At 40.8% G+C, this 25,756-nt stretch overlaps 1 protein-coding gene across 1 annotated transcript; it reads left to right on the plus strand.

Moving 5' to 3' along the window:
• Nucleotides 1-3,051: 3,051 nt before the first annotated feature.
• Nucleotides 3,052-19,092, plus strand: LOC308650447 (vomeronasal type-1 receptor 4-like; the record flags this gene model as incomplete). The annotated part of the gene is made up of 3 exons (XM_081296454.1): nucleotides 3,052-3,552; nucleotides 18,624-18,704; nucleotides 19,075-19,092. 3 exons carry the CDS (start codon nucleotides 3,052-3,054, stop codon nucleotides 19,090-19,092), a joined length of 600 nt encoding a protein of 199 aa, XP_081152580.1.
• Nucleotides 19,093-25,756: the final 6,664 nt, after the last annotated feature.

The following is a 25,756-nucleotide window of genomic DNA, read 5'->3' on the forward strand; positions in this document are numbered from 1 at the left end:
GCCACCAAGCTGAGTGGACAGTCAAGTTCTGACTGCTGTGACTGAGCAAGGGGGCTGCTGAGTGAGTCTCAGCCTCAGGACCCTCACCCTTCTTCTGGCATCTACAGGTGGGCACCTGGGCCAGGAAGATGAGGGCCTTTACAGCAGGTGACCCTCAGCTACGGCAGAGCCACCTTGACCTGTGTTCAGGACCAGGATTCATCCGAGAGCTCTGTGGTGGGTCCTGGGGAGAGAAGGCTAGAAGCTTTGTCTGCCTTTAGAAAAGCTCAGTTTCTTCAGCCTCCACGTTGTCCTGCAGTGATTCTGTCACCATCTTAGCTTACATTAGATTTTTGAACCTAGGGTTTTTTGTATTATTTGGTTTCTAAGATACAATTTTCCCCCTGCATTATGTTTCTATGTCCCTAAGTGCACTGTGTTTAATGTGAAGGTATTATTTCTGCATCCATCCTGAAGTTGCTTGTCCTGACACATAGCATGAGACCACACATGTGAGTCAAATTCGTTTTTATATGTCTGTCAGAGTGCCTACTGAAACAATTACCATTTAAAATCATCGTGTCTCCTGTTGAATTTCTGTATGTTTTCAATTGTTTACTTGATATTAAAATTTCAAAAAATTTCTTTGACTTTAGTTCAGTTCCATGAAGCAAGGACTATGATCTCATATTTATCTTGGAAAGTTTTCCCCAGGAGGGATGCGTGTTCCTGCCCAGCTGTTGGGGTTCATTCCAGGTGGGGGTGACATCTTTCTGTGAGTGCATGGCCTTTAGCACTGTCTAGACTATGGTTGTAAAATCAGCCTGTGATGGTGTCTTCACTCTATTCTGTCAGAGTGAAAGAGAAGTGAGTCATGTGTCTCAGAAGTGCCTCCCAAATTTGATTCAGAGCTGTGTCATTTGGGAAGATGGGAGTGGGCTGAAAATAAGAGAAAAACTAGAAAATGTAGAAGAAATGAACAAATATTTGATAAGTCCTCAGGGCCATGTTGTCCATTGAGTGTGCTCTTTCTCACCCGTGACTTACTAGTAGAAACCGCTGTGCTGGGTCATTATGGCTTGTATCATAGGCATTTCGCAGTAGATATGTAGGATTTTGTGGTGTTTAAGGCTTTGGTGCAGTTATTATTCTCCCCATTTGTTAGTGGAAGAAACAGCATTGAAATATAAATCTTCCTGTTTTCAAGGGTTACATGGTGCCAAAGCTGGGTACAGCCTGTTTTTCTGTATTTTATTATGCCAGGGACGTGTAGCAGAGGAATCTCAAGCAATTTTTAATGAATAGCAGGAGCTGAGGGGAAGGATTGCAAAACTGTATTCTATGTGTATAGGATACACTCAAATTATAAGTATTTTTTAACAATCTGGTTTATTTTTTTCTGGAGAAATTGACCATATTTTACATAAGTTCTCAGGTGAGACTTGAAATTGGAATTCTAGCAGGAAAATGTAAAGTCCTGTTCAAGACTGTGTGGAAGTGAGCCGTGCAGTTTAAACATCATAGCAGCCCAATTGCTGACTAGGTGGGAAAAAGACAGTTGGAGCAGGCTGCAGAGTTGACTAAAGTTACTGTTCCCACCAGGGCACTGTAAGGTGTAAAATGCCTGCATAACCCCACTCAAGTGAATTGGTTCATGCCAAATGTCTCCCAGCCTACTCTGCTACAAGGAGGTTTTGTTGGGGATTCCTGATTCATACACTGCCTTGTCTCCTGACAGCTCATAGCAGGTGGTCTCTCCTCTCATCCTAACACTTTGATAATCACCACCACATGCAGAACTGGCCCAGGCCTCCCTTAGAGGCCCCCGAGGGCATCAGTGGGAACTCAGCCCTCTGCTGATGACCCTGGCAGCAGCATTTCGTGGCTCTTCTAGGGCAGCCTCGCTGGCTCCACGCTGTCTATAACCCCATTCTCTCAGGCTAGAAACTCATTCCTGCATACCTCTGACTGAGTTGTTGGATCCCCTCTGTGCAGGTTGGAGCTGGATGTCACTCTGAGCACTGCAGAGACTCTGGTATTAGTAAGCCGTGAAACCACCGAGTCCTACTGGTGTGCAGAGAACACAGAAGGGAAGCTGTTGTCGTCACAGAAGGAAAACTCTGAAGCAAAAAGCCAACCTCGAACGTGGTGCAGCAAAAGATGATGAGAAGTTGAACTATGGCTGAATTTATATTTATTAAAGACATTGAAGGAACTGGATTTTACAAATGCTTGTGCATGGGGTATTGGAAAGAAGAAAGGCCAAGTAAGATCCTAGACTCTTACATCCCAATGATAAAAACATAGAGAATGAAACAAAAAAGACTGGGAGAAATCTGACTGGGGAGTGTAGATTTAATGTATTGAAGCTGAGATTGAATATAGGTGGGATATCAGGGATTTGATCAAGAAACTTGGTATTGATTACATGGAGCTTAGAAAAAATCAGGGTTAAAAATTTAGAATTTTGAATATTAGCACTCAGGATGACTTTTTTTATTAGTTGCTCAAAACATTACAATGATCTTGACGTATCATACATTTGATTCAAATGGGGTATGAATTCTTACTTTTCCATGTGCATAGATTGAAGGATCATATTGGTTATACAGCCACGTTTATACATACTGCCATACTAGAGTTTGTTGTATTCTCTGCCCTTAGGAAGAGCATCAGAATAACTTTTAAAAGCACGTAGAATGATCCTTAACCCCCTAGAGAAAAACAAATAATCCTTTGGACAAAATCTGCATCATTACATGTATCCTGATTGTTCTTACACCCCAGGAAAGGATGTTGTGAAATACTTCTTTGCAGATACATATCATCATACTGTTGCATTCTTCAAAACGTGTCTGCTATATCTGAGTTTTTCTGCTTATGAAGTAAGAAATGGTTTTGCCTCTTGTCAAGGGAATAACATTCATGTTTCTAATAGGACTTGGGATTATGGGGAATATCTATGTGTTTGTGAACTATATGTGCTTGTTTAAAGGAGTCAAGAGGAAATCTAGTCACCTCATTCTCATCCATTTGGCTTTTACAAATAGTATAACACTTATTACAGGAGGAATGCCAACTACAATAACCAGTTTGGGGTTTAGAGACCTCCTGGGTGACGTAGCCTGTAAGGTGGTGGTTTACCTCAGCAGGGTGGCCCGGGGCCTGTCCATCTGCACCACCAGTCTCCTCACAGTGGTCCAGGCCATCACCATCAGTCCCAGAACCTCCAGGTGGGGGAGGCTGCAGCCCAGGTCTCCATGGCACCTGCTTCCCTTGTTGCTCTTCTGTTGGATACTCAATTCCTTGATAAGCATGAATTTACCACTTTACATTAAAAAAGCCAGCAGCATGAACAGTTCAGAAATTAGAACAAATGAGAACTACTGTTATTTTCTACAGCAAAACTCAACAATAAGATGGATTTTTATTGTTCTCATGGTCCTTCGAGATGCTGTATTCCAGGGTGTCATGGGCTGGGCCAGTGGCCACATGGTCTTCCTCCTCCACAAGCACCACCAGCACGTGCTCCACCTTCAGACCTCCAAGCTCCTCCACAGAACTCCCCCTGAGGTGAAGGCTGCGAAGAGTGTCCTCCTTCTGATGCTCTGCTTTCTCTTCTTCTATTGGGCAAATTGCTTTATGGCTTTATATGTAACTTTCTCCTTAGAGAAGCATTTCCTAGAAGTAAGTGTTCTAGAACTTGTGAACCTTGGCTACGCTGTCCTCAGCCCATTTGTGCTGATGCACAGGGATGGACACCTGGCTGAGTGTTGGCCTGGTCACTAGAGAGACAAACATCGAGACCATGTGTGTAACATTTATCTTCTAGTAAGTAAGTTAAAAACTCTCCTTAGTCTTGTGTTTCTGTATGAATCGTGAAAGTCACGTAAGTGTAGCTGAGTCATATAGAGGGACATTTCTATACCACAAAGTTGGTGACAATCCTATGACAAACTTCATAGGAAGGTGGCTAAGGGTGCTTCTTCTGTCTCTCTCTATGGCCCTGTGTATATTTGCTGTTTTTTTCCTTGTGAACCTCAAACTCTGTTCATGTGTATTGATATCTAAGGTATATTTATTTACAATTAATATAAAATATTTCCAGAGTAATAGTATTTAAACATAGAATGGAATAATACACTTTATTGGATGTCATCTGCATTAATAAATCTGCAAGAATAAAGTGACTTAAAGTGTAGTTGTCTCATTTGGTATGAAGAAAAATGGAGGCATAATAAATAACTTACTTTTTCTTTTCATGTTTTCTGATTTGTGAGCTTACAATTTGAATGTATTTTTCTCCAATAGATGAGAAGTTGTGTGGGTAACAATCATGGCTTGTTTCAAGAGCGTACTAGTTAGAGCCTGTATACTGCTTGATATTGTCCCTGTCTTCAGAAATACACATCATATTCTGATTTGTATTTAAATGTACTTAATTTTCTTGTTTCTAAACTGGAACAAAAACATATATTCATATAGAATGCACAGATCTTGCCATAGATATTTTAATAAGCCATTTTGAAATATTATTGATACTATTGATGTATTGATCATATTCCCTCCAAGACATCAGTGTTGAGTTAGAGGCCCTTCCTACACAGCCAAGTTGTCCTCTATATCTTCCTTATGACCCTGTTTGTGGTTTGTTCAAACCATATTAACACATATTTAAAGTAATTTATTAATGTTATTATGTCATACTCCAAAATTAGGTGTTTATGTGCTTGACATAATAAAAGGTGTCCCTGAAGTTATAACATGTACTGTCTTAGTGCCTCAGTTCTCCTGTGACAGCTGTTTTCTAAAACCTCGAATAGAGAAATAAGACAGAGTGAGTCATCCCTGAACACATCCTTGCCCTAGGACTAAAGGGCAGGAGTTCAGATCCCGGAAGTGCAGTCAGGAATGAGTGACACGTCAAAGTGCGACCATGAGGAAGAGATGACTGAGCACTAACAACATCCAAATATCTAGATGAACAAGGAGATGGCTCATGACTGTTGGAACAATCTGTTAAGGTTTGCCTGGGTTTTATTTTCCCTAATTAAGTGTGATTCTGTTTCATTCTAGAATGTGGAAATTGAGTTGAGAAAACAAAAGCAATCAGAAATCATAATTAGAAAAAAACTGAAAAGAATGAAGCCCATGATTGACATTGTCCCAAACATGTGGAGTGGGAGGGAGGAGAGAGAAATGGGAGACACTGGCCCCGGGAACACTCTGACATGACTGGTAGCACATTGAGTTTCTTTCATTTCTAAATATTTATGGGTGTGTTAAAGCAGTAAAATATAAATAGTGATATGAACTCTACAACAGTTGTGCCTTACAAAGTTTACATAATACAAATGACTAAATATATCCCTGAATTTTGTGAGGTAAATCTCCATATTAAGAAACCCAGAAGAGCATGTTATATGGAATTTACACAGCAATGTTTACATGCAGACCTGTAGTTGGTGAAATAAAGCAAAAAATTTGTTGAAAGCAACCATAAGAATATCTCACGTAAGAGTCATTATCGATTCCTAATCAATAGTGGATTTCACACAAGGGAGCTTGGGCCCCAGAAAACTTTATTGAACAGAAACTAAGTAAATCCCTTCTCTTATTTCCATCAATTATCATCAGTTCATAACCAGTGTTAATTAATCACTGAAATGTCTGGTGGTTCCCTCGTTCCCATGACCAGTCATTCTATTAGGTGAATGTCCATCTCACTGGGGAAGAGTAGGAGGAAGGGGTCAGTGTGCTCTGGCAGTGCAGCAAGGTCCCTCCTGGGCATCTCCCTCCCCCTCCACACAGCAGCTCTGTGTCTGCAGACTGGCTCCAGGATGGGAGTTAATGGAGGAGCCATGAAACCTGTTCTAGAGATTTGAGTCAGATTTGAGTCAGATGTCCACTCAGAGGAGTTGAGGGTTCACTCCTTCTACAGTTACAGAAAGAATAGGGCAGAACTCTCTGAGTCTCATAGTTCTGATCATATCCCATTCTAGTAGACATGGCCACTGTCACTTGGTGAATCAGTGCCACCATATGGCACATGTGACCTTGGGATCTGATTGTTCCCTTTGTGTTTAGGGATTCTAGTTCAATGCTACCATTTCCCACTTAATATTGAGTTGATGACTAAGAACAAACAGAGTTCATCAAGGATGCTGAGCTATCCTCATAAACTTTTTCAGCAAATGGTGTTGGTAACTCTAGATGCCCACATGCAAAATATGATATTGGGCCCTATTTTTAAGCCATACACAAAACTCAAAGTTGAGCAAAGATCCAGGCATATAGCTGAAATTTTAGAACTCCTCAAAAGCAATATAGGGTAATACTCCTTGACTCGATCTCCTCAGCGACTTTTGGATATGACTTTCAAAGAACACAAAAAAAAATATAAGACATTTCCCAGTGGAACCATATAAAACTAAACACATTCTGCACACAAAGGAGATGCTCAACACATTAAAAAGGCAGTAATGATGTGAGACCCACATTTGAACATCTTGTGACTAGTACAATTTTACTGTCTAAATTATGTGAATCACTCACATGATGGATAGCCAAAAATCCCAAGACTATGCATGTTATAAATTGGCAAGGGACTTGAAAAATATTTTCCCAAAGAAGATAAGCAAATGTCCACAAAGTATTTGAGCAGGTGCTCAACATCACTAACCATCAGGAAACTGCAAATCAAATTCAGAAGACACAACTTTACATCCATTAAGATTGGGTCCTAGCTAGGTGAGAAGACATAACAGTGTTAGCAAGGACCTGGAGTAAAAACAATTTTGCTCATAATAAAGTGACCTGGATACCATGCATGCTATGGTTGAGATCATCATTTCTTTTTAAATTATGGGAAGCTTATGGATATTTCTCAGAGAATTAAAAGCCCTCCCCAATCAATCTTAAGCAAAAAGAATGAAATCGCAGGCATTACACTACTTCAAAACTCAAAATATACTACAAGGCTGTAAAGAAGCCTGGTGTCAGGACCTGCAGAGCCATTATTTAAGGTAAATGCACCTGGTGATGAGGGTGTGGAGAAAAGACAAACCCACAAATAGAGAGAAAGCTGGTGTTCATGGTTCACTAAAGTCCCTGGTAGGCAGATAGCGACACAGAACAAGTTCAGCATTTGGATTAATTAAGGATAAGCATCAAAAGGGTTATTGTGAGAAAATTCTTCAAAACATCAGAACCAAGGTCATAGGTATGAGCAGCCCAAGTATGATTTTCACCTTGTACCCATAACTTTCTACCCCTGGGCAGCTAGTGTCTAAACCTCAAGGTCAAGAACTAAATAGCTCTATGGCTGGCACAGAACCTCCTATTGAACAGGGTGACATCATAGCCATGGGCCATCTGTAATCCTCACCTTCACAGTGAAAGTCCCCAGTAGAGGTATTGCCTCTATTACAGGACAGCTCAAGGGCCCTAATTTAATTACTGCTCCCGACAGAATGGTATTGGCATAAAAACACACATTTGCACCAGTGGTAAAGAATCAAGAGCACAGAAATAGCTCATGCATCCACAGCAAATTGATTTCAAAAAAGGTGATCTGAAGATGCACTAGAGAACAAACAGTCTTCTCAATGAAGTGGTCTTGAAATATGGCATATCCCTGTGAAGAAGAATGTACCTAGATTCTTTTCTTTTACAAGCTATAGAATCTATTAAAAATGGATTAAAGACTTAAATGTAAGACCTGAATTAACAAAAGAAGTAGAAGAAAATAAGAGAGAAAACTTGGGACATTATAATAAAGAAGAATTTTTGGAGAAGTCACCAAAATGACAGGAAACACAAGCAAAAGTGACAAGTGGGATTTTATTGAACTAAAAACAGTTCTGCTCAGAAAAAGAAAAGAATAAACCAGAGGAAAGAGACTAACTACCTGGTAGTTGATGCATTTGGAAAGTCTATGTCTCATAGGGAGTTTATATTCAGGATATATCAAAGAAACCTAAACTTGCAATAGCAAGATCTGTTGGTGTAGCTCAGTGATAGACCCTTTGTCAGTACAGGCAATGCCTTGGGTTGCATACCACAAAATGCAGTCAACATGCAAAACAAAAATCCACAGCAAAACACACAAGTCAAGAACAACAACAAGACACCCTGATTATATAGGGGCAATCAGCCTATGGACACGTTTCCCAGAAGACAAATTACAAATATTCAACCTCAGTCATTGTAAAGGTAATGCAAACCCAAGCATCAATGCCACTAGAATAGCCACAGTTGAGAAGTCAAAAATGAAAGGTTAGTTTAGGGATGTGGGGAGTTAGAAACCCTCACACACTGTAGTGGGGAAGGTAAATAAATACAGACATTGTGAAAACTGTGGGGGAATTAAAAAATATCAACAATAAAACTACCACATGATCTCGTATTCCCACTTTGATTTTAAATCTAAAGGACACTAAATCAGCATGTCCAAGAGACACCTACAATTCTATGCTCATTGCAACAAAAAATAGCCAAAGCTAGAGCCAATTTTAGTGACCACCAAATGAAGTATGGATAAAAAACACGTGGTAACATATACATGATGGGAAAGCACCATCCATAGAGTGAGATGAAATCCTGTCACTGGGGGACCATGGATTGAGCTGGAGGTATCACGTTAAGTGAACTAATTCAGGCACAGAGACAAGTACCACAAGATCTCACTCATAGGTGGACGAGGAAACTGTGGATCTCATAGAATTGAGAGTAGACTGGAGAAGGGGAAGAGTGGGAATGTGGAGAGATGATATTAGATTAGGGGCGGATAGGAGCAAGCTCTTCTGGTGGACTACGCTTCAGCAGCATGAGCATAGAAAATGGTAAGGCAGTGTATATTTCAGCAATCTGGAGGGAGAAAGTTTCCATGTTTTCAGCATAAAAAGGATATATATTTGTGTGTGTGTGTGTGTGTGTGTGTGTGTGAGTGTGTGTACGTGTGTATGTTCCCTGGTTTGAATATGATTAAATGTTTATATGCACAGAACATCTCAAGGTTCCTACAAATATATGTAAATTAATGTGACTTAAATTAACAAAGACCTCTGTGAAAGAAAGCTGTCAGAATTAATCAATGTGACTCATATCACTAGTTATATCACCTCTTATATTATTAGATGCTGGGGTGTACTTCCTTATTCAAAGTGGTTTAAAAGGTATATGGCCCACAACCCTAATCTCATCTGAACTGAATTTGAAGGTGACCAAAGGTCACCTTTGTCTTGTCCACTGATGGAACTGTGGGTCCACAGATAGAACCCAAAGCAGTGGCCACATAACTAACTGACAGGAGAAGGGTGGAAAATAAGCTCATTAATGGGAGAAACCATCAAAAGGATTCAAAGTGTATTATGGCTGCCATGCAATACACTCAACTTGATGAGCGTCCAGAACAGTGTGCCCTGCTTTGATCAGTATCCGAAACTGTGAAAAGAGAGAAGTTTCCTTCCAACTTTTTCTGGTTGGACACCATAAGCGTTCTCACTACCAGGTGCTCTGGACGTCTGACTTGGGGCTACAGGACTTGGTGTTTGTCCCTCTGGATTTCGGACTTGCTTTGGGGCCGGCCTTTCTTTCTACGCCCCTATTCTTCCCTTTTGGAATGGGAAAGTTCACTTGGTGCCATGGTCTATATAACTTGCTTTGATTTTCACTGTGGCTCCCAGCTAAGATTCTGCCTTCACTGCTACAGGAGATGTGGGGATTTTGAGCAATGCTGTAATGGTCAAGACATGGAGGCTCTTGGAGATGGAATGAATTTTGCATTGTGAGACTGGCAGGAGATTTAGGGAGGCCAGAGTTGAAACATTGTGGTTTACACTCATAGCTCATGGCAGGTGATGCAAGAATGTTCAGAGGTACGGCTGTTACACACGATGGGATCATGACTGGATCACGAGACCGCTCATCTTCTCAGGGTGAGAGTCCATTTGAAAGATGAAAAATCTGAATGTACTGGTGACCATAGGCAGGTGGTGTGTGGCAACTAGAAGTAGGGTCCTGGGAGAGTGGCCACGGGTCTGTGTGTGACCCTGGTTCCTGGTCATCTTTCTTTGTCTCCTTCCCTGTTGCCCTGACATGAGCAGCCTTTCTCCGCTCCCCTGATCTTCCTGCCTTGGAGTCAGCCAAGCATGGAGTTCAACTATGAAACATGGGCCTAAGCAGACCTTTCTTCCTTAGTGCTCAAAAAATAGAGCAGTCAGGGCCTGCCGCAGGAGGAGTATCAGTTCACAGAAGACTGGCAACTCAGTGAGACTCACATTGGGAAAAGAAAAAGGACTGGGGATGTGGCTCAGTGGTAGAGCAACCCTGGCTACAATTCCCACCAGAGTAATAAACAGATTAATTAATCAGCAAAAGTGAATAAATTATTAGGTTTAAAATAAAAAATAACATGTATATGGGGTAAAAATGGGAGTTCATAATCCACTTCAATCAAATGTATGAAAAATGATATGTCAAGAGCTTTGTAATGTTTTGAACAACTAATAATAAAACAATGTAAAAAATAAAAAATAAAGAAAATAACATGAATAAAAACACAAGTCTTTTCTAGTCTAACTTATTTCTGTCAATTAAATTGGTCACAGTAAGGAAAAGGTGCCTAAAAATTGGGGTTTTTAATATATAAAGATAATGACATTAAGTTTTTGTGGTTAGTTTTCATCATAACACGTGGGAGAGCATCCATCGACTTCCCTGAGAGAGACAAAGAGAATAGACAAAACTTGAAAAATTCATGTGTATGAAGAACGGTCCAGTGACCTAAAATCTGGGATGTGATTAGTTACAGAGGACAGGTACCATCACTCCGTCTGCTCACATGAAGAGAGCTGGCAGGTGCTCAGGGGGTGCAGCACAGACAGAGGAAGGCTCTCAGAGCCCCGGAGATGCTGCAGACCTGCCCAATCCAGGCTCCCACCGGAGCTGCCGTGGCCTGTGGTGCCCAGTCTTGGTGCCTGGGATTTCTCCTGTCTCAAAGGAGCTGTGAAGAGCTCCTAGCACCCAGGATGGGTTTGAGGATCTCACAGTGGGTCTTCTTTCAGCAGCCTGGAGTGTCTGAACACGTGGTAGATCAAGACCCAAAGGCTGATCTTCCAGACCCTTCCTCCAGATCTCTTCCCTTCCTGGGTTTCTCTTCCACCAAGTTCTGCAGCCATAGTATTATCATTGGAAAGGACCAGTGAGAAAAGTGGTGGATGAAAACACCACTTGTGTCCCTGCAAATAAATTTATAACAATGACTTGTAGAGATGATGATCCTCCCAGTCTGAGCTGTCAAGGCGTGCTTCCGTCCTTGCCAGTGATAAGCCAACTACTTTTACTATGTCTGTGGACAAAGATGGGGAAGAGCACGTAAACATTCACAGAGTAACAGCTGCATCAACACCAGATAACAGGGTTGTTAGTCCACAGAGAAAACCCATGAAGTCTCTGGCACAATGTGTTCAATCGTCTCCACCTGGAAAACCTGTGACCATCCACTGACATTGCCCAAGATCCTTCTGGTCTTTACACAGGCCAGATAGAGGAGTCAAATGAAGACATGGCGGGACGTCCAAGGTCACATCTCCCAAGTCCTAGACGGTGCCACTCTTCTCTGCATTATTCCTCAGATGTGTCTTTGTTTTGTTTATAATTTCCCTAGATAGAGGCAGTTCTTGTCAGAAGATCTCTGCCATCATCAATATGGTAGAAATGTGAAAGAGGCACAATTATTGAAACTCCTGTAGATGTTGCTTTATTTAACATAAACTAATCATTTCACCTTTGGAAATTTTTTTTTTAGCAAATTTTGGCTTATTGTTTTTAATTGTACTTTTTGGTTAGACATAACAATGGGATTCATTTTTACTTAATTACAGAAGCATGGAATATAATTTGTTCTAATTGAGTCCTCAATACCCCCCCCTTTCTTTCCCTCTCTTCTTCTGATTTTTCCACTATTTACTTATAAGTGTTTTTAAATAGCTTCTTGTATAAGCTAACCCAAAGAAAATGAGGGGATAAAAATGAATAGAAAAAGTCAGTGGAGCAGACAAAGAGGAAGGAAGTAAGGGAGGAAGAAAGAGACAGGAAAAGACAGGGTGATTGTCCTCGTGTGACCTCGCTTTGCCATAGTCACATAGGAATATATCACAGTAAATCATGTAGATTTGTTATTCCATAGCTTCAAAAATCCACATATTAACATATATGTGAAGACTTCTCATGTTTTTAATTGTAAATCTGCTTTCCAATAGATAGGAGAGAAATACAGATGGGGAGAGACACAGAGTCAACCAATATTTATGGAATGATAACTTTGACAATACTCCTAAACACTATCATGAAGGTGCTTTGGCCAATAACACAAAAAATTATTTACAAGTTCATTGCCATCACTATCAAATGCACAGTCCTAGTGAAAATAGTCCAGAGATTCATATGGAAGAGGACACGACTCAGAATAGCCAAAGCAATCCTGAGCAACAAGAGCCATGCTGAGGGCATGTAATACCACATCTCAAATTGTACTGCAGAGCTGTAGTAATAAGACAGCGTGGTACTGATGTCAAACGTCTTGAAGGCCAATAGAACTGAATAGAAGTCACAGGTCACAGCCACACGGGTACAGAGATCTGCCCTCTGACAAAGTTGGCAGAAATATATGTGGGGGGGAAGGCAGCTTTTTAAACAAAGGGTCCTGGGCACACTGGATAACCACATGTGGAAGAATAAAGCCAGATGCCTGTTTCTCTCCTGCACAGACACGACTGAAAAGGTACCAGAACCTAGGAATGGCACCTGGTCACTGCAGCTGCTACAGAGACACAGCAGAGACGTTCAACACCTGATCCAGGCACCGCCTCCTAATAATTCTCCTAAAGCTCAAGAAGAAAACAGCAAGCCAGACATGGTGGTGTGCACTTGCAATCCCAGCAGCTGGGGAGGCCGAAGCAGGTTGACCTCAAGTTCAAAACCAGCCTATTGTCATATAGGTGAAGCCGTCTCCTGTTTTTAAGTTCATCAGGGATACTACGCCAAACCTGTGCTTCCTCGATGCGTCTTCGTCTGGTTTTTTGTGTGATGCTGGCCTCCCCACATGAGTGTGCAGTGCTTCTTCCTTTTCTGTTTCAAGGGATAATTCGAGGAGGATTGACATTGGTGCTACCAAGGTCAGGCAGACTTGGCGGACAGTCCACCCGGTCTTGCACTGCTGTTTGTTAGAAGGATTTTAATAGCTGCTTCAATTTTATTGCTTGGTATTGATTTGCTTAAGTGTTTTGTATCCTCATGGTTCAATTTGGAGCAATCAATGTCTTTAAAATATTCTAACTTTTCTATCATAAAATTTCAAAGTATCTTCAAATTATCCTCTGGATTTCAGTAGGATCTCTGGTGATGTTTTTCTTTTCATCTCAAATTTTGTCTAGTTTTGAGATTTTCCCCCCTCTTTCCTTTGGTTAGTTTGGTAAAGTATTAATCGATCATCTTATCCCTTTAAAAACTCTAGGGCAAAGAAGAGGAAGAGGAAGTGAGGGTGTAGGGGGTGGGAAAGATGGTGGGGAGAGATGGACACCAGTACCCCAAGTACATGTATGAAGACACGACTGCTGTGACTCTGTTTTGTGTACAACCAGAGACATGAAAAATTGTGCTCTGTATGTGTAATATGAATTAAAAGGCATTATGCTGTCATATATAACAACTTAAAGTAAATATATAAATTTTTAAAGACCGTACTCTTTGTTTAATTAGTCTGTTGTTTTGGTTTTTTATTCCCCATTTCACTGACTTTGGCTCTGATTTTTATTGCTTTCTGTCTTCTACTGATTTTGGTGTTGCTTTGCCATTTTCTAGGGTCTTGTGAGATAATGGTAATTTGTTTGATATTTTTCGTTTTTGATGTTGATCTCAGTGCTATAAATGGTCCTCTTAGAACTGCCTTATGGAAAATAGTTGTAGATTTTCTGATCACCCAGACCATGATATGACTTTTACAGTGATTAATATATATCTCAAACTCAGGCAAAAATTGTAAGTTTGTAAACAAAATCCCCTATCAAATGTCGCAGAGTTTAGTGATGCTATTGTACCAGGGAACATTGTTCATGGCTCTGTTTCACTCTGTGTCTAAGCTCACAAGTGCCCTGAGTGGCCACTCCACCATGCAGACCTGGGTCTCCCTTCCACACCAGGGACCGTAACTCAGGTGACTTCCATGTGTGGCCCAGGGTGCCAGTCCCTAATGTGTGCAGGGCGCATCCTTAGGCATGAGTCCCTCAGGGCGCAGAGGAGGCCCAGTGGCCAGGAGCCTGCTGCCCAGGCCAGCCCGGGCTGCTCTCTCCTCTGCAGAAAGGAAGCTGCTCTCACCTCCCCTCCTTGGCCACCTTTATTTACATTCCTTTTGAAAGGGGCCTGTAAAAATTTCTCCAGGCAGCATAATGAGTAACTGATATGGGGACCATTCCGGGATGTGGATGAATCACACAAATGCTCTTCAGGAAACACACAGATGGTTTGGATTTTAAAATATTTCTATTAGTGCATTTTTGTCCCACTATCATGGGGCTCATCTGACGCGCCACACATGCATGGGGTGTAATTAGCTCAACTACAGTTCTGCTGCTTCCGATTCCCACCCTTTCTTCCTCCCAGCGTTCCCTGTCCTCCCTCTACTCATCTTCCTCATATTTATTTATTGCTGTATCAATCGGTGCCTTATAGGTGGTTCACTCTGGGACATTCACATGTGCACACAGCAGGATTAGGGCACGTCCACTCTACATTCCTCCCTTCCCCTCTGGTCTCACTTGCCCCGCACCTTTTCCTGTTCCACTGGCTCAGTTTCTATTTTTGTGGGATCTGCTGAGCCCATTCCCCCTAATTTTGCTCTAATTTTCACATACGAAAGGCAGAATCCAACCCCTGATCTTCGGAGTCTGGCTTACCTCACGTAGCCTGGCATTATGTAGTTCCATCCATTTCTCAGAAAATGCCCTACCTTCACTCTTCTTCATTGCTGTGTGGAACTGTGTGTGTCTATACACCACATTTTCTTGATCCATTCCTCTGTTGGTCATGAGCTGGGCTGGTTCCATAACATGGCCATTGAGAATTATGGTGCTATAAATGTTGATGCAATTGTATCACTATATTATGCTAATTTTAGTTTTTTGAATAGATACTGTGTAGTGGGTTAGGTGTATTTTAATAATGGTCTCAATTTTCAATGTTTAAGAAATGTCCATATTGCTTATCAACCTGGTTGGACTAATTCCTAGTCCCACCCAAAATGTATGAATTTTCATTTTTTGTCACATCTTTGAGAGAATCTGCTATCATTTGCATTCTTGATGAAAGGCATTCTAGCAGGAGTGAGGTGAAACCTCCCTGTAATTTTCATTTGCATTTCCCTTCTTGCAGATTTGGTGTTTTGGAGGGAGAATGTGGAGACACCTGGCCCTCGTCTCCAACTTGTTGTTTAATATTCAAACAACAAAGAGACCACTGATAGCAATGTCCTCAAAATGCCAAAGTGCACAAGTGGAGAAAAGCGACTCCTGTCCTGCCAGGCGCCTGGTTGGGGTTCGCTCTGAAAGCAGAGCCCCCAGTGCTGGTCCTCAGGAACCACGTCACTGTCATGGAGAAAGCCTTGGATATGAGGGGAAGTACACGCTGTGTCTCAGAAGCTGGCCCCACTTAATTGATCTGTGGACCTTTGGGTGAGTGAAGGGAAAGTCAAGAAATGTAAAACTCACAGAAACCTGGCTGGTGGTTTATTTTCTCACTGCACAAACTTCTATCAAAATAATTAAGCCCCAATTAAGACTGAACAAACTTCTGAGCCAAATGAACTCAGTAATTGCGGAGGGAGATGGAAAGTCATTCTTGAGGGACTGAGGTTCTGCAGAGGTTTTTCTTCTCCCTGACAGGTACAAACGGTGACAACTGGAGCCCAGTGGTAGTTAATGGCAAGCAAGAGCCCCTCGAACCCAGAAGGTACAAATACAACCTTGAAAGATGCATCTTGTTCCAAGGACCAACACGGAGCTTGTCTGCAACACAGCCACCAGGTGAGTGGAACCCAGGATCTCTTTGCTCACAGGCACGTGTGACATTCCCTCAATAGAAAGATCTTAATTTCTGTGACTGAGCAAGGTTTTTCCCCCCCACAGGGTCTGAGCCTTGGGACCTTCACTCTTCCTCTGGTATCTAAAAGGATGCAGCTGGGTCAGGAGGATGAAGGGGCCATTCATAGCAGAGGTACCTCAGTTATGCTGGGGCATCTTTGATCCTGTGCTCAGATTTGGGATCCATTCGAGTGCTCTGTGTGGAGTACTGAAGGTAGAAACCTGGAGTTTTTGACTACTTTTAGAAAAGTTCAGTTTCTTCATCCTCCATGTTGTTCTGTGACAATTGTATCAGCCACTCTTAGCCTACATAAGATTTCTGAACCTAGTTTTTGGTGTACTATTAAATTTCCAAGATGCACTTTTTCTCTTGCATTATGTTTCTAGGTCCCTAAGTGCAGTGTGTTTAACAAGAAGACATTCTTTATGCACCCACTCTGAAGCTGCTTTTCCTCCCATATATCATTAGACACACATGTGAGTCAATTCGTTCTTTACATGTTTGCTTGTTGGACTGCTAAAAACAATCTGTATTTAAAATAATAGTTTTTCTTTGTGAATTCCAGTGTGTTTTTATTGGTTTGCTTGATATAAAAATTTCAGAACAATTTCTTTGATTTTTAGTTTAGTGTCATGTAGCAAGGACCAGCAATCTAATATTTTTCTTGGGAAGTTTATCTCAAGATCGATGCGTGTACCTGCCCAGGTGTTTGCTGTGATTTCCAGGTATGGGATCATACATCTCTCTGAATGCAAGTGCTTATTTTTAGAACTGTCTCCTCTATAACTGTAAAATCAATCTGGAGTAATGCCACCCTCTCCTCTGACATTCTTCATTTTATTCTGTCCCAGCAAAATAGAAATAGTTGTGGTTGTCAGAAGTGCCTCCAAAATTTGACTCAGAGCTGTGTAGTGTTGAAAGATAAGAGTTGGCTAAAAATATGAGAAAACCTAGAAAACACAAGAAATATGAGAATGTTTGAAAGTCCTCAGGGCCACAATGTATCCTGTCTACAATCTTTTTCATCCTTGAGTTACTAGTTGAAGCTGCTGTGCCTGGATCACTGTAGCTGGTATCATAAGGCGTTGCACAGTAGATATCTACCCTTAAGGAATTGGCGGTCTTTATTCTCCCCACTAGTCAGAAGCGGAAACAGAGTTGGAAATGCAATCCTTAATCTTCCTGAATTCAAGGGCTACATGGTGCCAAAGCTGGGCACAGCCTGTATTCCGGCACTTCATTCTGCAGGGACCTTCAGTAGAGCATTCTAAAGCAATTCTTTAATGAATAGTAGGAGCTGGGGGAAAGGATTGTAGAACTGTATCCACGTGTATTGATACAGGCAAGTCCTAAGATTGTTTCAACATCCTGGGTTCTTTCATTCTGGAGAAATTGGCCACATTTGAAATAAGTTTTTAGATGAGAATTAAGGTTGGAAATTTAACAGAAAAAGGTAACATCCTGTCCAGGATTGAATGGAAATAAGGTGGAAAATTCAAGCATCACAGCAGCCCCGTTGTTGACTAGGTGGGAGAAAAGGGAGCCAGTGCAGGCTGCTGTGTTGACTGAAATCATGGTGTCCACCAAGGTCCTATTTAAATAATAGTCCCCATGATAGTGTTGAAAGTACATAAAATCTTCCTTATATCGTTACATAAAAAGAAGTAATCCTTTGTACACAATCTGCACCATTACATAGATCCTGATTGTTCTGAAACTGTAGAAATTGCTGTTGTGATATATTTCTTTGCTGCTAAATATCATTATTACTGCTGCTTTCTTCAAAAAGGTGTGTACTATATCTAAGTTTTTCTGCCTATGAAGTAAGAAATGGTTTTGCCTCTTGTCAAGGGAATAATATTCATGTTTCTAACAGGACTTGGAGTTGTGGGGAACACCTTTGTTCTTGTGAACTATATGAGCTTTTTTAGAGGCACTGTGAAATGTATCCACCTCATTCTCATTAATCTGTCTTTTGCAAATATCATAACACTTCTAACAGGAGTCATGCCCAGGACAATATCCAGTTTGGGGTTGAGAAACCTCATAGATGATATAACCTGTAAGACTGTGGTTTACCTCGGCAGGGTGGCCCGGGGCCTGTCCATCTGCACCACCAGTCTCCTCACAGTGGTCCAGGCCATCACCATCAGCCCCAGAGCCTCCAGGTGGAGGAGGCTGCAGCCCAGGTCAGCCTGGCACCTGCTTCCCTTGTTGCTCTTCTGTTGGATTCTCAATTCCTTGATAAGCATGAACTTACCATTTTACATCAAAAATATCAGCAGCATGAACACATCACAAATTAATTCCAGTGACAACTATTGCTATTTGCAATCACAGCACTGGATAATTAGATGGATTTTTATTGTTCTCATGGTCCTTCGAGATGCTGTGTTCCAGGGGTCATGGGCGGGGCCAGTGGCTACATGGTGTCCCTCCTCCACAAGCACCACCAGCACGTGCTCCACCTTCAGACCTCCAAGCTCCTCCACAGAACCCCCCCTGAGGTGAAGGCTGCAAAGAGTGTCCTCCTTCTGATGCTCTGCTTTCTCTTCTTCTATTGGGCAGACTGTTTTACGGCTTTATATGTAACTTTTTTTTTTGAAAAGCATTTCATAGAAGTAATTGTTCTACAACTCGTGGAGCTTGGATATGCAATCCTGAGTCCAGTCGTGCTCATTCACAGAGAGGGACACCTGGCTGAATGCTGGCCTGGCCACTGAGAGAGAAAGACAGTGAGAAAACTTCTATGTCATTGAACTGTTCAGTAAGTAAGTTTGAAAATATTCTTAGCTTTTTCTTGCTGTATGTGATGCAAAAATCAAGTTAGGGTAGCTCAATCACATACAGGCACAATTTCACACCACAAAGCTGGTGACAGGTTTTGCACAGATGTCCTAGGAAGCTGGTTAAGGGTGCTTTCTCTATATGTCTCTAATGGCCTGTGTATATTTGCAGGTTTCACTGTCCTTATAAACCTCGAACACAGTTGATATGTATGGAAATCTAAAGTATATTTATTTATGATGAATAGAGACCATTTTTGGTTCATAGCATTAAAAAATAGAACAGAAAAATATACTTACTGGGTGTTATCTACATTATGAAATCTGCAAGAATAAAGAGACTTAAAGTGTAGTTGTCTCATTTGATAAAAAAAAAAAAGCGAATGGAGACATAATGCAAGAACTTTAGTTTTTTTTTTCTGTGTGTTCTGATTTCTGGCTTACAATTCAATTGTATTTTTCTCCAAAAAATGAAAAATTGGTGTTGATCATAAATCATGGCTTGTTTAAGACAGTACTAGTTAGAATATTCATGCTCCTTGATATTGTACCCCTGTCTTCAGAAATCCACAATATATTCTAACTTGTAATTTTCTATTTCTGAGAAGGAACCAAAATGTATATTCATGTAGAATGCACAGATCTGGCCATAAATTATTTGATTAAACCATTTTGAAATGTTACTGATCTGTTGATGCACTGATCATGTTCCCTCAAGACAGCTGAGTTCATAGAGAGGCCCTTCCCTGCATAGCCAAGTTGTCCTCTATATCTTTCTTATGACCCTGTTTATTTTTGGATGTCTTACGTCTGTAGGAAAAAATGGTGAAGGCCTTTTCCTGTGGTTTGTTTGTACCATGGTATCACAGATTTAAAATTATTTATTAATGTTATTATATCATACTCCAAAATTAAGAGTTTATCTGTTTGATATAATGGTGGCATCTTGAAGGTAAAGGGTGTACTTCTGTCTTCATTCCACAGCTGTGACAGCTGGCTCGTAAGATCTAGCATAGAGAACAAGAAAAATGAGCCCTCCCCAAATAGGCCAGCACTTATGGACTCAAGGGCAACAGGTGCAAATCCCGAAAGTGCAGTTAGTAATGAATGACATGTCAAAGTGGGACCATGAGGATTAACAGCAAACAGATATCTAGGTGAATATGAAGGTGGCTCATGGCTACTGGAAACAATTTGTCAGGGTTTTCCTGGATTTTATTTTCCCTAAATAAGTATGATTTCTTCACCCTAAAATATGGGAATTGAATTAAGCAAATAAAAGTACACTTAAAATTATAATTTGAAAACAATAAAGCACATTATTAAAATTGCTACACACATGTGGAGTGAGAGGAGAGAGAAATGAGAAACACTAGTCAATAGAACACTCTGCTCTGGTTATACATGAAGTTCTTTCATTTCTCAAATATCTGTAGGTTTTAAAGTAGTACAATATAAACATTGAGATGAAATCTTCATCAGTTGTGTCTTACAAAGCTTATATATTGTTTATATTGGTGATGATTGAATTCCCCTAATTTTGTGAGACAAATCTTTACATACAGTAACCCAAAAGACCTTATTTTATGGAATTGACACAGCAGTGATTACACACAGACCTGTAGTTGTTAGTAACTAAAACAAAGAAACATCTTGAAAGCAACCAGAATATTATGGAACGTAATAGTCATCAATAAAATCTAATTGACAATATATTTTATACAAGAGATTTTGGCCCCAGAAAACTTCATTGATCATGAACCAAGTAAATCCTTTATTTCTTAAGTCATATGATCTGCCTAGATTGTGTCAGGAAGATATACACAACCTAAACAGACCAATATGAAATGAGAAAATACAAGAAGTCATCAATAGATTACCAACCAAGAAAATCCCAGGACCAGATGGATACACAGCCAAGTTCTACAAGACCTTTAAAGAAGAACTCATACCAATACTCTTCACTTTATTTCAGGAAATAGAAAAAGAGGGAGTACTTTCAAATTCATTCTATGAGGCCAATATCACCCTGATTCCAAACCAGGCAAAGACACAACAAAGACAGAAAACCTCAGGCCAATATTTCTAATGAACATAGATGCAAAAATTCTCAATAAAATTCTGGCAAATCAAATAAAAAAACATCAAAAAGATTGTGCACCATGATCAAGTGGGATTCATCCTAGGGATGCAAGTTTGGTTCAACTTACAGAAATCAATAAATGTAAATCATCACACCAATAGACTTAAAGATAAGAATCATTTGATCATCTCAAGAGAAGTAAAAAAAAACACTTGAAAAAGTACAGCACAGCTTTATGTTCAAAACACTAGAAAAATTAGGGAAAACAAGGACATAACTCCACATAATAAAGGTTATCTCTGCTAAGCCTCAGGCCAAAATCATTCTAAACAGAGAAAAATTGAAGACATTTACTCTGAAAACTGAAACAACACAGGAATGCCCTCTTCCACCACATCTATTCAAGGCAGTTCTTGAAACACTGGCCAGAGCAATTAGACAGACAAAAGAAATTAAGGGATATGTATAGGAATAGAAGAACTTAAATCAGCTCTATTTGCTGATGATATGATTCAATGCCTCGAAGACCCAAAAAACTCCACTAGAAAACTTCTAGAACTAGTAAATGATTCAGCAAAGTAGCAGGATATAAAATCAACAGCCATAAGTCACAGGCATTTGGACAAACCCTCTGAGAGGGAAAAAGAGGAAAACTACCCCATTCACAATATCCTCAAAAAATATGATACTTGGGAATCAACTTAATGAAAGAGGTGAAAGATCTACACAGTGAAAACTACAGAAACCTAAAGAGATAAATCAAAGACGTTCTTAGAAGATGGAAAGATCTACCTTGCTCTTGGATAGGCAGAATTAACATTATCAAAATGACCATACTACCAAAAGCACTATACAGATTTAATGCACTTCCAACCAAAATCCCAATGGCATTCCTCATAAAAATAGAAAAAACAATCATGAAATTCATCTGGAAAAATAAGCGACCCAGAATAGCTAAAGCAATCCTTAGTAGGAAGAGTGAAGCACGAGGCATCACTATACCAGGCCTCAAACTCTACTACAGAGCAATAGTAACAAAAACAGCATGGGATTGGCACCAAAACAGACTGGTAGACCAATGGTACAGAATAGAGGACACAGAGACTAACCCACAAAACTAAAATTATCTTATATTAGACAAGGTGCCAAGAAGATGCATTGGAGAAAAGATAGCCTCTTCAACAAATGGTGTTGGGAAAACTGGAAATCCATATGCAACAAAATGAAATGAAACCCTCTCTCTCACCATGCACAAAACTCAACTCTAAGTAGATCAAGGACCCAGGAATTAAACCAGAGACTCTGCATTCAATAGAAGAAAAAATAGGCCCTAATCTTCATCATGTCGAATTAGGCCCCAACTTCCTTAATAAGACTTCTATAGTACAAGAATAAAAACCAAAAATAAATAAATGGGATGGAATCAAACTAAAAAGTTTCTTAGCAAAAGAAACAATCTGTGAGGTGAACAGAGAGCCTACATCCTGGGAGCAAATTATTACCCCTCACAGATCAGATGGAGCATTAATCTCTAGGGTATATAAAGAACTCAAAAAGCAAAGCACAAAAAAAAAAACCCAAATAACCAAATCAACAAATGGGCCAAGGACCTGAACAGACACTTCTCAGAAGAGGATACACAATCAATTAACAAATATATGGAAAAATGCTCATTAGCTCTAGCAATTAGAGAAATGCAAATCAAAGCTATTCTAAGATTTCATCTCATTCCAGTCAGAATGGCAGCTATTATGAAGACAAACAACAATAAGTGTTGGCGAGGATGTGGGGAAAAGGCACATTCATGCATTGCTGGTGGGACTGCAAATTGGTTCAGCCAATATGGAAAGCAGTATGGAGATTCCTTGGAAATCTGGGGATGAAACCACCATTTGACCCAGGTATCCCTCTCTTTGGTCTATACCCAAAGGACTTAAAAACAGCATACTACAGTAGGGACACAGCCACATCAATGTTTATAGCAGCACAATTCACAATAGCTAAACTGTGGAGCCAACATAGATGCCCTTCAGTGGATGAATGGATTTAAAAAATGTGGCATATATACGCAATGAAATTTTACTCAGCAATAAAAAAGAACAAAATCATGGCATTTGCAGGTAAATGGATGGCATTAGAGAAGATAATGCTAAGTGAAGGTAGCCAATCCCAAAAACACAAATGCTGAATGTTTTCCCTGATATAAGGAGGCTGACTCATAGTGGGGTAGGGAGGGAGAGCATGGGAGGATTAGATGAATTCTAGATAGGGCAGAGGGGTGGGAGGGGAAGGTAAGGGGGCAGGGGTTAGCAAGGATGGTGGAATGTGATGGACATCATTAAACAAAGTACATGTATGAAAACGTGAATTGGGTGTCAATATACTTTATATACAGAGATATGAAAAATTGTGGTATATATGTGTATTAACAATTGTAATGCAAAAAAGTACATGTATAAAGGCATGAATTGGCATAAACATACTTTATATACAGAGATATGAAAATTGTGCTCTATATGTATAACAAGAATTATAATGCATTCCACTGCTGTTGTGTATTTAAAAAATAAAATCAATAAAATATAAAAAAGAAATGATAGTGTAAAATGAAAAAATAATATAAAAATAAAAATAACACAAAAATACAAAGATTTCCTACTTTAACCTGTTCTTGTCAGTTAAATTTTTCACAATGATAAAAGTTGCCTAACTTCAGGGTTCAATATTTGCAAAAATCATTACATTAATTTTGTAGTTACTTTTCATTACAACAATTGAGACCATATCCATCAGCTACCTGTGAGAGAGAAAGAGAGAACACACAAAATTTACAAAATTATTCTGTATGGAGAAAGGCCCGTTACATAGATTCTGTGGTTTGATAACTTACAGGGGACAGGAATTACCATTACATGTGCTCACATGGAAGAGCTGGCAGGTGCTCAAGAGGTGCAGCACAGTCACAGGAGGATGCTGCCCAGCTCTTGAGATGCATGACCTGCCCCAGTCCAGGCCTCTCATCTGAGCTGCGCAACTGTGTACCTGCAAATAAAGTCATGACATTGACTTGTAGCAATAATATAGTTCTTGGACAGTTAAGGCACATTGCTCTCTTTGCCACTTATAAACTAATTACTTTTACTGCCCTGTGGACAAAGATGGAGAAAAATAGCCTTCTGACCAGCAGACTACCACAGGAGGTCAAGCTCAGTGGCCCAGACCCACCCACACCTGCCTCTGCAGGGCCCAGGCACACAGCACGCCTGGTCCACCCCTCCCCTGTGGGGCAGAGACCACCAGAGCCCAGCCTTTGGCTCAAGACCACCCCTTCCAACCAGCAGACTACCCTGGGAGGTCAAGCCCAGAAACCCAGAGACACTGACACCAGCCTCTGTGGGGCCCAGGACCACAGCCGTGTGGGCCCACCTCTTTCCGGGCTGGGCAGACACTCACCAGAGCCTAACCTCTGGTGCAAGGCTGCCCACTCTGACCAGCAGACTACCACGGGAGCAGAGATCCAGCCCAGACCACCCACATCAGCCCACACAGGATCCAGGATCTCAGTATGGAAGGTTCATCCATCCCCCGGTTGAGCAGACACTGCCAGAGCCTAATCTTTGGCCAGGACCTCCCCTTACTACCAGTCCACTACCACAGGAGGTCAAGCCAAGCAGGAAGTCAAGCCCAGCGGCTCAGACCCACAAAACCTACCTCTGCAGGGCCCAGGCTTACAGCACGCCTGGTCCAACCCCTTCCCAGTGGGGCAGACACTTGCCAGAGCCTAGCCTCTTGTGCAGGACAGACCTTTCTGACCAGCAGATGGGAGGTCAACCCCAGTGGCCCAGATCCACCAAATCCAACTTAAGCAGGTCCCTGATCCAGGATGCAGTAGCTTCCATTAAGGGACACCAGCAGGGTCTGGAAGCCCAACATCAAGGTGAGGTACAGACAATCTGCACAGGTACTTCAAGAATAGAGGGAGGAAACTGTAATATCCCAGATCCACACTACAAGGAAGGAAGACACAGAGACAACATGAAAACACAAGGGAGGAAAGTGCCCCAAACCAACCAGGACCCTATAATAACAGAACCCATGGACAGAGAAGTTGATGAAATGTCAGAGGAGGAGGTCAGAAGGTTAATAATTAAAATGATCTGTGAATTAGAGAAAGACCTAAATGAGCAAATACAGCAAAAATTCATCACTCCAAAAATGAGATAAGAGACAAACACAGGTAGCAAAAGCTTACTTTAAGAGACAGATAGAGACCCTGAAAAAAATAGTCAGAAGTCCTTGAAATAAAGGATAAAATAAATCAAATAAAAAAAACTCAATAGAAAGCACAACCAACAGACTAGATCACTTAGGAGAAAGAACATCAGATAATGAAGACAAAGTATACCATCTGGAAAATAAAGTTGATCACATAGTGAAGATAGTAAGAAACCATGAGCAGAACATCCAAGAATTATGGGACAGCAGCAGAAGACCTAATCTAAGAGTCACTGGGATAGAGGAAGGCACAGAGTTTCAAACCAAAAGAATGCACAATCTATTCAATGAGATAATATCAGACAATTTCCCAAACATGAAGAACAAATTGCAAAACCAAACACAAGAGGCTTACAGGACACCAAATGTACAAAATCACAACAGATCCACACCAAGGCACATGATAAGAAAATGCCTGGCATACAGAGTAAGGATAGAACCTTAAAGGCCACAAGGGAGAGGAATCAGATCACATATAGGGGGAGACCAATTTGGA

Source organism: Spermophilus citellus, assembly GCF_964194105.1.
Source record: "Spermophilus citellus genome assembly, chromosome: 5".
Taxonomy (NCBI): domain Eukaryota; kingdom Metazoa; phylum Chordata; class Mammalia; order Rodentia; family Sciuridae; genus Spermophilus; species Spermophilus citellus.